The sequence below is a fragment of the Rhinoraja longicauda genome, chromosome 2 (assembly GCF_053455715.1).
Source record: "Rhinoraja longicauda isolate Sanriku21f chromosome 2, sRhiLon1.1, whole genome shotgun sequence".
NCBI lineage: Eukaryota > Metazoa > Chordata > Chondrichthyes > Rajiformes > Arhynchobatidae > Rhinoraja > Rhinoraja longicauda.
In genome coordinates, this window is record NC_135954.1 from 32,596,912 (window position 1) to 32,610,376 (window position 13,465).

At 46.9% G+C, this 13,465-nt stretch overlaps 1 protein-coding gene across 1 annotated transcript in view; it reads right to left on the bottom strand.

The window, feature by feature from the left end:
* Positions 1-13,465, bottom strand: part of LOC144601485 (uncharacterized) — a 33,623-nt gene that overhangs the window by 12,829 nt on the left and 7,329 nt on the right. Inside the window, exon 4 of the mRNA XM_078413658.1 lies at positions 7,078-7,243. Coding sequence (XP_078269784.1) covers positions 7,078-7,243 — 166 coding nt within the window. The remainder of the gene's footprint in view (positions 1-7,077; positions 7,244-13,465) is intronic.

Here is a 13,465-nt window from a genome sequence, read left to right on the forward strand (position 1 = left end):
GGAGATGGAGAGCGTGTGAGGTGTCTTGGACGTAGGTGGGGAGGGATTTGACCAGGGGGGATAGGATGGAGTCGAGGTAGGTAGAGATAAGTTCGGTGGGGCATGAGCAGGCAGAGACAATGGGTCTGCCGGGACAATTGTGTTTGTGGATTTTGGGTAGGAGGTAGAATCGGGCCGTGCGGGGCTGGGGAACTATGAGATTGGAGGCACTGAGGGGTAGTTCGCCGGAGTTGGTGAGGTCGGTGATGGTGCTGCTGATGAAGGTCTGGTGTTCATCGGTGGGGTCATGGTCCAGGGATAGGTAGGAAGAGGTGTCTGATAGTTGTCGTCTGGCCTCGGTGCGGTAGAGGTCAGCACGCCAGACTACCACAGCCCCTCCCTTGTCAGCGGGTTTAATTATTAAGTCCGGGTTGTTGCGGAGTGAGTTGAGGGCTGCACGTTCAGAAGGGGAGAGGTTAGAGTTAGTCAGGGGGGTGGAAAATTTGAGACGGCCGATGTCACGCCGGCAGTTTGAAATAAAAAGTTCTAGTGGGGGTAGTAGGCCATACTGGGGGGTAAAAGTGGAGGGGGTCCGTTGGAGACGGGAGAAGGGGTCATCAGTGCGGGGTCGGGACTCCTTACCATGGTAAAAGGCTCGGAGGCGGAGGCGGCGGAAGAAGAGCTCCACGTCATGGCGGACGCGGAACTCGTTGATGTGGGGGCGGAGGGGAACAAAGGTAAGGCCTCTGCTGAGGACCGACCGTTCGGTGTCTGAAAGGGGGAGGTCAGGGGTGATGGTGAACACCCGGCAATGGTGGGGGTTGGGGTCGGATGGAGGCAGGGGGGCAGGTGGAGGGGATGTATGGTGGGGGGGTGGTGGGTTAGCTGGGCAGAGGGGGGCATGAGAACCGATGTGGGGAGTACTGGGGGTCGCCTGGCTGGAGGGGGAAGGGGGAGACCCAGTGGAACCCCTGCTGCAGTTACCTGTAGTAGAGGGTGGGCAGTAGGACCCAGCAGTGCTGAGGGGCTCTGCCTGGTGGGGGCTGTGGGCCCAGCGCGGTGTGTGTGGGCCAGGTGGAGCTGCAGCCTGTTGTTGGTCCCGGGGGCCGGGTACAGCGACGGCTGTGACCTGCTGCTGGGCGGTGGAGCGGCGCGGGTCAGCACGGTCGCTGGGGGAGTCCCGCGGGGATCTGGAGTCCGGGTAAGTGACGGTCGGCTCGGTCAGCGGATGGCCAGGGAGGGCGTGGGCGGCGGTGAAGGGGTCGGGAAGGTCGGCGGCAGCGGTGAAGGGGTCGGGAAGGACGTGGGCGGCAGCGGCGGTGCAGAGGCCTCGCTCGTCGGCGGCAACGGCCCCGGGGAGGCGGTGGAGGTCGGCGGCGGCAGCCTCAGGTGAGCCTCGGCAATCAGCGGCCCCGGGGAGGCGGTGGAGGTCGGCGTCGGCGGCAGCGGCCCCGGGGAGGCGGTGGAGGTCAGCGTCGGCGGCAGCGGCCCAGGGGAGGCGGTGGAGGTCGGCGTCGGCGGCAGCGGCCCAGGGGAGGCGGTGGAGGTCGGCGTCGGCGGCAGCGGCCCAGGGGAGGCGGTGGTCGGCGTCGGCAGCAGCGGCCCCGGGGAGGCGGTGGAGGTCGGCGTCGGCGGCAGCGGCCCAGGGGAGGCGGTGGTCGGCGTCAGCAGCAGCGGCCCCGGGGAGGCGGTGGTCGGCGTCGGCGGCCCCGGGGAGGCGGTGGAGGTCGGCGGCAGCGGCCCAGGGGATGCGGTGGTCGGCGTCGGCGGCAGCGGCCCCGGGGAGGCGGTGAGGAGCGGTACTGCACCTGGTGGCAGTAATGGCGTCGCGGGCCTCTGCCTCGTGGTGTGCTGGCCGGCAGTGCAGAGCAGCGGTGGAGTTGCGGGCCTGCGGGCGGTCGAATCGCTGCCGAGGAGTGTCGGTGGAGGCATCCGTCTGGAGGCGGGATAGTTTGCGAGCCTTGGTGGAGTCCAGGTAGGTGAAGAATCGAGTGTTGAGGGCATGGATCCGGCGTAGGATTAAGTATAGTTGGGGCCCGTTGCAGGTATGGGTCAATGAGGCCCGGAGCTGTGGGAGAGTCAGAGAGAGGGCCTGCTGGTGCCTGCGCATCCCAGCCAGGGTACAACGCAGGGCACGGAAAGAAAACTGTTCATAGTGGCAGATGGTCTGTTGGAGACGGTAGTCCGGGTTGGGTCCGAATTGGGAGGTCTGGAAACGGAGCTGGAAACCACGAGGCAGAAGATGGAGGCACAGGCAAGTCCCAAGGAAGCAGATGTGGCTGTGGTAGCGAGTCTGGGTCAAGATGTGGTCGTAGAGTAGGAGGGCAGGAGAAATCACAGAGGGGGAGCAGCGAGAGAGCATGTTACTGAACTCTCGTCGAAGAGAGGAGGAGAACTTCTTCAAAGTGGACATACCTCGAAGAGAAATCGCAGTGGAGCAACCAGTAGTATAAGAAAATAACTGCAGATGCTGGTACAAATCGATTTATTCACAAAATGCTGGAGTAACTCAGCAGGTCAGGCAGCATCTCGGGAGAGAAGGAATGGGTGACGTTTCGGGTCGAGACCCTTCTTCAGACTGATGTCGGGGGTGGGACAAAGGAAGGATATAGGTGGAGACAGGAAGATAGAGGGAGATCTGGGAAGGAGGAGGGGAAAGGAGGGACAGAGGAGCTATCTGAAGTTGGAGAAGTCGACGTTCATACCACCGGGCCGCAAACTGCCCAGGCGAAATATGAGGTGCTGCTCCTCCAATTTCCGGCGGGCCTCACTATGGCACTGGAGGAGGCCCATGACAGAGAGGTCAGACTGGGAATGGGAGGGGGAGTTAAAGTGCTGGGCCACCGGGAGATCAGTTGCGTTAATGCGGACCGAGCGCAGGTGTTCAGCGAAGCGATCGCCGAGCCTGCGCTTGGTTTCGCCGATATAGATGAGTTGACATCTAGAGCAGCGGATGCAATAGATGAGGTTGGAGGAGGTGCAGGTGAACCTCTGTCTCACCTGGAAAGAATGTTTGGGTCCTTTGATGGAGTTGAGGGGGGAGGTAAAGGGACAGGTGTTGCATCTCGTGCGGTTGCAAGGGAAAGTGCCCGGGGTTAGGGTGGTTTGGGTAGGAAGGGACGAGTGGACCAGGGAGTTGCGGAGGGAACGGTCTCTGCGGAATGCAGAGAGGGGAGGGGATGGGAAGATATGGCCAGTGGTGGGGTCCTGTTGTAGGTGACGGAAATGTTGGTGGATGAGAATCCTTATCTTTTTTAGGAATAAGTATTATTGTTGATTCAGTCAGAGTTTGTGGTAATCTCTGTTGTTTAAAGGCGTAACTATATACAGTTTGCAAACGTGGAGAGATCAAATCACTAAATTTTTTATAAAATTCATTATTTAAGCCGTCAGGGCCAGGAGTCTTCCCATTTTTCATAGATTTAATGGTCTCTTCAACGTCTTTCATAGTTATTTCTGTGCCCAGTAAGTTTCTGTCACTCTCATTCAAACCAGGGAGGTTACATTCCTGCAAAAAGTTTTGCATCTGCGCAGAGCTATCTGTTATTTTTGATGAATATAATGTCTGATAAAATTGCAAAAATGTCTGATTAATATCCTTGGGTAGTTTAAGCAAATCTCCGTTATCTGTTCTAATTTTATGAATTGTAGATTCATCTTCTAATTTACGGAGTTGACGTGCTAGCAATTTCTGTGGTTTATCTCCAAATTCGAAATGTTTTTGTTTAGTATATTGAAAAAAGCCTTAAAATGTGAGCTGAGAGTATATAATTTAACTTATATTTGAGAGCAGCGATTTTATTATGTATTTCAATAGAGGGAGCGATGGCATTTGTTATGTCTAACTGTTTTATCTGTCTTTCTAGCTCATGTTGTTCAACCCGCTTCTTCTTGTTTTGAGACGCTTGAAAGGCAATAATACATCCTCTCACAAACGCTTTAAATGTTTCCCAAAGCAGGGACGCAGGTGTTTCAGGGAGGTCATTTGCGTAAAAAAAGTTTCAATTTGCGATTTAAGATAGTCATAACATGCTGTTTCATTTAAAATTTGAGGATTAAATCTCCAATTGGTCTGTTTCCCCGTTACTCCTTGGAGTTTTACCCTAAATGTTAAAGGGGCATGATCGGATATAATAATATTATGATATTTTGAATTATACGTATGAGGAATAAGTTTGGAGTCCACCAAGAAATAATCAATTCTTGAGTAAGTTTTATGCACTGGTGAATAAAATGAATACTCTCGGCCTGAAGGGTTTTCAATTCTCCAAACATCTTTTATATTTGCACTATTTATATAAGAGTTTAATAATTCACACGACTTGGATTTTGTTTTCCTTTGAGTTGACGATCTATCCAAGTAAGGATCTAGTGTACAATTTAAATCTCCTCCAATTATCAAGTTATATTGTCCAAATTCTGGAATGGTATTACATTTTTTTAAAAAAAATAACGGATTATCAAAATTTGGTGCACAGACATTCACCAATATCAATTTTGTGGAGTATAGTTCTCCCACTAATATAACATATCTACCTTCAATGTCAACTATAGAGGAGGTATGTTTAAATGGTATACCCTTACGAATTAAAATGGCAGCACCTCTTGATTTATAGGGAAATGATGAGTGAAATAATTTATCAATCCATTTGCCTTTCAATCTGTTATGTGCTACATTTTTGAGATGAGTTTCCTGAAGGAACATTATATCAGCATCAATAGATTTTAAATGTGAAAGTACTTTACCTCTTTTAATTGGTTCATTAATATCCTTGACATTCCAACTACAAAATGTAATACCTTTACCCCCTGTTTTCATAGTAGTATCTTGCATCTTAACCGATAAATAGTCTATAATAAAGCAAATGGCCTGGCACCCAAACTACAACATTTTTCTTGAATGAAGGGTGGATGATCTTTTGTACTACGTGGAATGTCTCCCGGAAATATCTCCCAAAAGTATATAAATTCTGAATAATGACATAATGATAAAAATTGAATCTAAAAAAAAAATCAATATATATAAAAGGTTAAAAGAGTGCAGGAAAAAAAAAGAAACAACTAAAACTACAACTACAATTAGTGCAGTTAGTGATAGCCACCCTAAGGTGGCAAAAAATCTAAGGACTTCCGTGGGACGTAAAAAAAAAAATAATACTAGCTCCGATTTTTAACGAAGTTGTTGTTTTTTTTAAAATAAAAGAGAGGTAAACGGGGCAGGCCCGAAACTAATTAGTCTATAATAAATCGATTTTTCTGTCTAAGGTATATTAAATAAGTGTTCGAAATAAAGTTTACATAAATCAAATATTACTTGTACTTCTTATTAGTAATGATTAATAATAATATATATGTTTTTTGATTAATAGTAATTATTTACGGTACGGTACGGGGCGGCACGGTAGCGCAGCGGTAGAGTTGCTGCTTTACAGCGAATGCAGCGCCAGAGACTCAGGTTCGATCCTGACTACGGGTGCTGCACTGTAAGGAGTTTGTACGTTCTCCCCGTGACCTGCGTGGGTTTTCTCCGAGATCTTCGGTTTCCTCCCACACTCCAAATACGTACAGGTATGTAGGTTAATTGGCTGGGTAAATGTAAAAATTGTCCCTAGTGGGTGTAGGATAGTGTTAATGTGCGGGGATCACTGGGCGGCACGGACTTGGAGGGCCGAAAAGGCCTGTTTCCGGCTGTATATATATGATATATGATATGATAATTTATGATATTCGTATAGTATGTACATTAAGCTTAAATCTTTAGACTTTAATATCTTAAAGTCCAATCAGTTGTCTGCCAATTAATAAAGCCGTGAAGTAATATTCAACCCTTCAGCGACCTTTCGATCTCCCGAGCGAATTCCAGTGCTTTATTGTGGTCAGTAAAAAAGGATTCTGTTCGATTGTAGGTAACTCGGAGTTTTGCTGGATACAACATACCAAATCTGAGCGATGGGATCTTCCTAAGGATAGATCTTGACTCATTGAACAGTGCTCTTTTCTTGACCACCTCAGCAGGATAATCTCTGAAGATGCGAATCTCATCGCCTTGAAATGATAAAGTTCTGTTGCTAGCAATTCTCGACAGCATATCTTCTAAAACGTGAGGATAATGCACCTTCAGTATCAAATGTCTTGGAGGGGCGTTAGCACCTGGACTTGCTCTCAGTGCTCTGTGGGCTCGATCCAGCAAGGGCTTTGAATCCATTTTCAAAACTTCTTGTAAAAGCTCAGCAGTAAAGTCACGGAGGTTTTTAGCTTTCTCTTTACCTTCTTTAACTCCGAATTCTTAAATTTTGTCGTTTAGAATTACCCTCTAGGTCAGTACATTTTTCAGTTAATTTCATTAATAGATCAGATAAACGCTGAATCTCCGTCAATACTGTTTTTGTTGTTTCAGCACTTGTCTCGGCTAAAGCTTCCAACTCACATATAGCCTCGTCATGTTGTTGTATTGACGCAGTGATGTGGTTCACCTTACCGGAAAAATCGGAGTCCAACTTTTGTAGCTTGGAGGTTACTTCCTCCATGTGTTCATTCATGATTTCACATATTTCAACCTTTGTTGAAGCCAACTGGTCCTTAATAATAGTTAGTATTTCCCCCTTCATTCCTTTAAGCGATACTAATTCAGCTTTCATCTCTTGGAGTTCAACCGTAATATTCGTTACTTGAGACTTCATACCTGAAAGCTCCTCACCAACAACGCTACGAAATTCTTCCAAACCAATTTTTTTTGGCTGTGGATTCCGGGATCGTTTGGAAGTTTCTTCCTGAGTCAACGCTGAAGTTTGGGCTGCAGCAGAGGCTTCCACCTGTCCTGGTTCTTCTTCTTCCAACAGTCTTGTTTTAACCGTTCCTTTTTTAACGTTTTTTAACGGGGGGGTGCGATTTAGCGACATTTAATATTAAAAGTCGCGATCTGATGACGTCACCCACCCTTCGTTAAGAATTGCCGGTAAGTTACAACGGGCCCGTCCCGTTCCTCTCTCCTTAAGTCGAAATTTTCACGGAGCTAGTTGGCGTGCGACTTACTCAGTCCATAGCGCCACCGGAAGTTACTGACATTTTAAACATTAAAAAAATCACTTTTCCACTTACCCTGGCTGTCAGCCACGTTCAATGTCACAATGGGACCCGCCTGAGTGACAGGAGTGGTGGCAAATGAGGGGTGGCAGTGGCCATCTTCACGCTCAAAGCAATGGCTGTCGCCGTCGAGCTGCCTCTGCTGCTGAATGAGGATACAATCTTGAGGATCTCCAAGATCCTGGGTGCATCCCGGGACCGTCGGTGGGCGAGAGTGAACAGGGAGAAGGCACTGACCTCGGCCCCTTTTCTCCTGCGGGCCGGGCGTTGAGCATAAGCCTCTCCTGCTGCTCGGCTGCGATCTGCGGGGAGCGACGGCCATCTTGTGGATACTCTGGCACAACCTCTACCGCACGCTGCACCATGGGAGGAAGGTCAGGCGCGGGGCACGCCGAGACGGGCGGCAGTCCTCCCACTGGTCCACCCGGGGGGAGCACATTTTTTAAAGTTTATTCGGCAAATTGTTTATAAAAAGTAACAAAAGTGGATTTATTCAGACCACGGGGGAATGATGAGTTGGCTGGGCCTAAAATTGTCACGCTATCGTGTACCGTTTTTTTTGGATGGATGGATGGATGGATGGATGGATGGACGGACGGACGGACGGACGGGTGGGTGAATGGATGGATGGATGCTGTGGATATGAACTGGAACAATAATATTCAAATTTGCTGCAGCTTTACAGGTCTATTAGATGCTGTAACAGCAACTAATGAGAGGTCTGTTCATTCGTCTGATAACTGAGGGGAAGTTGTTTCTGAATCTGGTGGTACATGCTTTCAAGCTTTTATGTCTTCTGTCAGACAGAAGAGGGGAGAAGACAAAATGACCTCTGTAAGCGGTGCTAGATTTTGTCAGTTGCATTCATGTGCCCCAGCTAATGAATGAAAGAAATCTATATGCCTTCTTCACTACCTTGCTGCCACCTTCAGTAATCCATGGATTTGCACACCAACTCCTCTGTTCCTTAATACTCTCTAGGGGCCTGCCATTGTCTATGTACTACTCTTATTTGTACTCTCCAAACGCATTACCTCACACGGTCGGCACAGTGGCGCAGCGGTAGAGTTGCTGCCTTACAGCACAAGAGACCCGGGTTCAATCCTGACTACGGGTACTGTCTGTATGGAGTTTGCACGTTCCCCCAGGTACTCCCGGGTGCTCCAGTTTTCTCACACACTCCAAAGACATACAGGTTTTTAGGTTAATTGGCTTCAGTAAAAATTGTAAATTATCCCCAGTATGTAGGATAGTGCTAGTGTTCGGGGATTGCTGGTCGGCGCAGACTCGGTGGGCCGATAGGTCTGTTTCCGCGCTATATCTCTAAACTAATCCAAACTAAATTTACCTGGAATAAATTCCATCTGCTGTTTAATAAGCTCAGTTCCTACTATTCACACCAAAAATATTCAAGTAATCTGCATTAATCACACTGTGCTGTCCTCAAAATACGATTGTATTTCTTGACAGTCAGCTTCCTTTATCAAGACTCTGAAGACACAAACTCTTTTGTCCACTGATTTATTGAATCTGGAAAGTGTGAAACTACAAGTGCAAAAAGGCGTAGAAATAACAGTTATGCTTATTGCAAACATATTACAATAACATTGTAAATAAACATTCTACCTAAAATCACGAATCCCAAACATACAATGCCCTTCATAATGTTTGGGACAAAGACACATTATTTATTTATTGGCCTCTGTACTCCACAATTTGAGATTTGTAATAGAAAAAATCACACGTGGTTACATTGTCAGATTTTAATAAAGGCCCTTTTTATACATTTTGGTTTCACCATGTAGAAATTACAGCAGTGTTTATACATAGTCCCCTCATTTCAGGGCACCACAATGTTTGGGACACAGCGATGTCATGTAAATGAAAGTAGTCATGTTTGGTATTTTGTTGCATATCATTTGCATGCAATGTTTTGGACACATGGCTTCACAGGTGTTTGTAATTGCTCATTTGGTTTTAATTGCCCCCTTAATGCAGGTATCTGAGAGCTCTCAGCATCTAGTCTTTCCTCCAGTCTTTCCATCACCTTTGGAAATGTTATTGCTGTTTATCAACATGACGACCAAAGATGTGCCAAAGAAAATTAAAGAAGCCATAAGACTGAGAAACAAAGAATAAAACTGTTAGCGACATCAGCCAAATCTTAGGCTTCCCAAAATGAACTGTTTTGAACATCATTAAGAAGAAAGAGAGCACTGGTGAGCTTACTAATCGCAAAGGGACTGGCAGGCCAAGGAAGACCTCCACAGTTGATGACAGAAGAATTCTCTCTATGATAGAGAAAAATCCCCAAACACCTGTCCGACAGATCAGAGACACTCTTCAGGAGTCAGGTATGGATTTGTCAATGACCACGGTCCACAGAAGACTTCATGAACACTTACATGCCACTGCTACATGGGTGGTTTTAAACTAAAAAGTGGGAGGGGTATGCCAAATGGGCTAGACAAGGATGGAGTTAAAGGGAAAGAGAGTATAAGAAATGTTAAGAAAGACACCAGAATTAACAGCGACAGAAAGCTCACGAAGGGATAGGAGAGTATGGCCAAGTGTAATAGGAATCGATGTGAAAGGTGAAATGAGTAATGGATTAAAAGTATTATTTCTGAATGCGTGAAGGAAAGAAGTAAAGTGGATGAACTGAGGCTGAGAGATTGGTAGAAATGTCATTGTGGGGATTACAGAGATTTGGCTGCAGGAGGATCGGGACCTGGAACTGAACATTCAGGGTGATATATCCTATAGAAAGGACAGGCAGGTGGGCAGAGGAGGTGGGGTAGCTCTGTTGGTGAGGGATGAAATTCAGTCCTTGTGAGGGGTTGACATATGAACTGATGATGTAGAGTCACTGTGGATAGAATTGAGGAATTGTAAAGGTAAGAAGACACTAATGGGAGTCATCTACAGGCCCCCAAACAGTAGCCTGGATATAGAGTGTAAGTGCAGCAGGCGTTAAAACTGGCATGTAACAAAGGTAATGTCACTGTGGTTATGGGGGATTTCAATATGCAGGTAGACTGAGAAATCAGGTTGGTTCTGGACCCCAAGAAAGGGAGTTTGTAGAGTGCCTCCGCGATGGATTTTAGAGCAGCTTATACTGGAGCCTACCAGAGAGAAGGCAATTCTGGATTTAGTGTTCAATAGTCAATAGTCGTTTATTTGTCACATACACATAAATGTGTAGTCAAATGAAACATTACTCGCAGTTCAACAATAAGACCAATAAGAATAATCAATAAAAATGCAATAACACACACAATCATAAACTAACACCAAACAAAAAGAAACATCCATCACAGTGAATCTCCTCCAGTCCCCTCCTCACTGTGATGGAAGGCCAGAATATATTTTTCTCTTCCCTGCCGTCATCTCCCGCGGTCAGGCTGTTGGAGTTGCCACGTCGGGGCGGTCGGGGCTCCCGACATTGAAGCCCCCGCTGGACGGTGAAAGGTCCGCGGCGGGCCGACCCAAGCCCCGCGGTTCGGGGCGGGCGAAGACGCGGCCGCTGCCGCTGCCGCTGCTGGAGCTCCCGATGTCGACCCCCATCCAGGGGCCTGCAGGCTTCCGACATCCACGCGGCCCGCGCCGAAGCCTCCAGGGACGAGTCTCAGCCGCTTCCGCAACATCCGAAGGCGGACAACGCCGCAGGTGGTGAGTCCGGGCCGCGGGCTCTGCGAACCAGAGCTCAGGTGGCCCCAGGTGCATGGCCGGTGGTAGGCCGCAGCGTGAACGGAGACACGACACAGAAACAAAGGTCGCGTCTCCGTTCGGGAGAGACAATGTTAAAGTTACAGTTCCCGTTCCCTCCCACCCCCCCCCCCCGCCACATAACATACAAACACTACACCATATTAAAACTACAATTCATACAAATTGGTCCAATTAACCAGGTTTAATAAAGGGAACTCAAGGTAAAGGAACTGCTTGGAGGTAGTGATGATAATATAATTAGTTTTAGTCTGCAATTTGAGAGGTAAAAGGTTAAATCAGAAATGCCTGTGTTGCAGTTGAACAAAGAGGACTATGAAGGCATGAAAGAGGAGCTGGTCAAGGTTGACTGGAAAAGGATCCTAGCAGGAATGACGGTGGAACAGCAATGGCAGGAATTTCTGGGCATAATCCAGAAGATGCAGGATCATTTCATTCCAAAGACGAAGAAAGATTCTAAGGGGAGTAAGAGCCAACTGTGGTTGACAAGGGAAGTTAGGGATGGAATAAAACTAAAAGAAAAGATGTATAACAGAGCAAAGAGTAGCAGGAAGCCAGAGGATTGGGCAATTTTCAAAGGACAACAGAAGATAACAAAAAGGGCAATAGGGGTTGAAAAGTTGAAGTACGGGGGGAAGCTGGCCAAGAATATAAAGAAGGACAGTAAAAGCTTATTTAGGTATGTTAAGAGAAAAAGATTAGTAAAGACAAATGTTGATCCCTTGAAGGTAAAAACGGGTGAAATTATTATGGGTAACAAATGAAATGGCAGAAGAGTTGAACAGGTACTTCAGATCTGTCTTCACTAAGGAAGACACAAACTCCCAGATGTACTGGAGGACAGAGGATCTAGGGAGACAGAGGAACTGAAAGAAATTTGCATTAGGCAAGAAATAGTAATGGGTAGACTGATGGTTCTGAAGGTTGATAAATCCCCAGGGCCTGATGGTCTGCATCCCAGGGTACTCAAGGAGGTGGCTCTATAAATCATGGACGCATTGGTGATCATTTTCCAATGTTCTGTAAATTCAGGATCAGTTCCTGTGGATTGGAGGGTAGCTAATGTATCCCACTTTTCAAGAAAGAGCGAGAGAGAGAAAACGGGGAATTATAGACCAATTAGCCTGACAACGGTAGTGGGGAAGATGCTGGAGTCAATTATTAAAGAAGTAATAATGGTGCATTTGGATAGCAGTAAAAGGATTGGTCCATGTCAGCATGGATTTATGAAGGGGAAATCCTGCTTGACTAATCTTCTGGAATTTTTTGAGGATGTGACAAGTAAAATGGATGAAGGAGAGCCAGTGGATGTAGTATATGTAGACTTTCAGAAAGCCTTTGATAAGGTCCCACACGAGAGATTGGTGAGCACAATTAGAGCACATGGTATTGGGCGTAGGGTATTGACATGGATTGAGAATTGGTTGGCAGACAGGAAGCAAAGAGTAGGAATAAACAGGTCCTTTTCAGAATGGCAGGCAGTGGCGAGTGGAGTGCCGCAAGGCTCGGTGCTGGGGCCGCAACTATTTAGAATATATATTAATGATTTGGATGATGGAATTAGAAGTAACACTAGCAAGTTTGCAGATGACACAAAGCTGGGTGGCAGTGTGAACTGTGAAGAGGATGTTAGGAGGTTGCAGGGTGACTTGGACAGGTTGAGTGAGTGGGCAGATGCGTGGCAGATGCAGTATAATGTAGATAAATGTGAGGTTATCCCCTTTGGCGGCAAAAACAAAGAGGCAGATTATTACCTCAATGGTGTCAGATTAGGTAAAGGGGAACTGCAACGAGACCTGGGTGTCTATGTACACCAGTCACTGAAAGTAAGCGTGCAGGTGCAGCAGGCAGTGAAAAAAGCTAATGTCATGTTGACCTTCATAACAAGAGGATTTGAGTATAGGGGCAAAGAGGTCTTTCTGCCGTTGTATAAGGCCTTGGTGAGACCACATCTGGAGTATTGTGTGCCGTTTTGGTCTCCTAATTTGAGGAAGGACCTCCTTGCTATTGAGGCAGTGCAGCGTAGGTTCACGAGGTTAATCCCTGGGTTGGCGGGACTGTTATATGAGGAAAGATTGGAAAGACTGAGCTTGTATTCATTGGAATTTAGAAGGATGAGAGCGGATCTTAAAGAGACGTATAAAACTATAAAAGGTCTGGACAAGCTAGATGCAGGAAAAATATTCCCAATGTTTTGGAAGTCCAGAACCAGGGGCCATAGTCTAAGAATAAAGGGGACGCCATTTAAAACTGAGGTGAGAAGAAACGTTTTCACCCAGAGAGTTTGAATTTGTGGAATTCTCTGCCACAGAAGGCAGTGGAGGCCAATTCACTGGATGAATTTAAAAGAGAGTTAGATAGAGCTCTAGGAGGCAGTGGAATCAAGGAATATGGGGAGAAGGCAGGCACAGGTAACTGATTGTGGATGATCAGCCATGATCACAATGAATGACGGTGCTGGATTGAAGGGCCAATTGGCCTCCTCCTGCACCTATTTTTTATGGTTCTATTTTCTATGAAATTCCCTGCTCTGGGAAACACTACTGAAGCAGATTTACAGAGAGTGCCCTTCAGATTGTACATTTGAACCTCTGGGCAATCTGAAAGAAGGATTATACCATAAAAAATAATCTCATATTAAAGTTTGCCATCATGTCTTTGTTCAAGTGGTAAA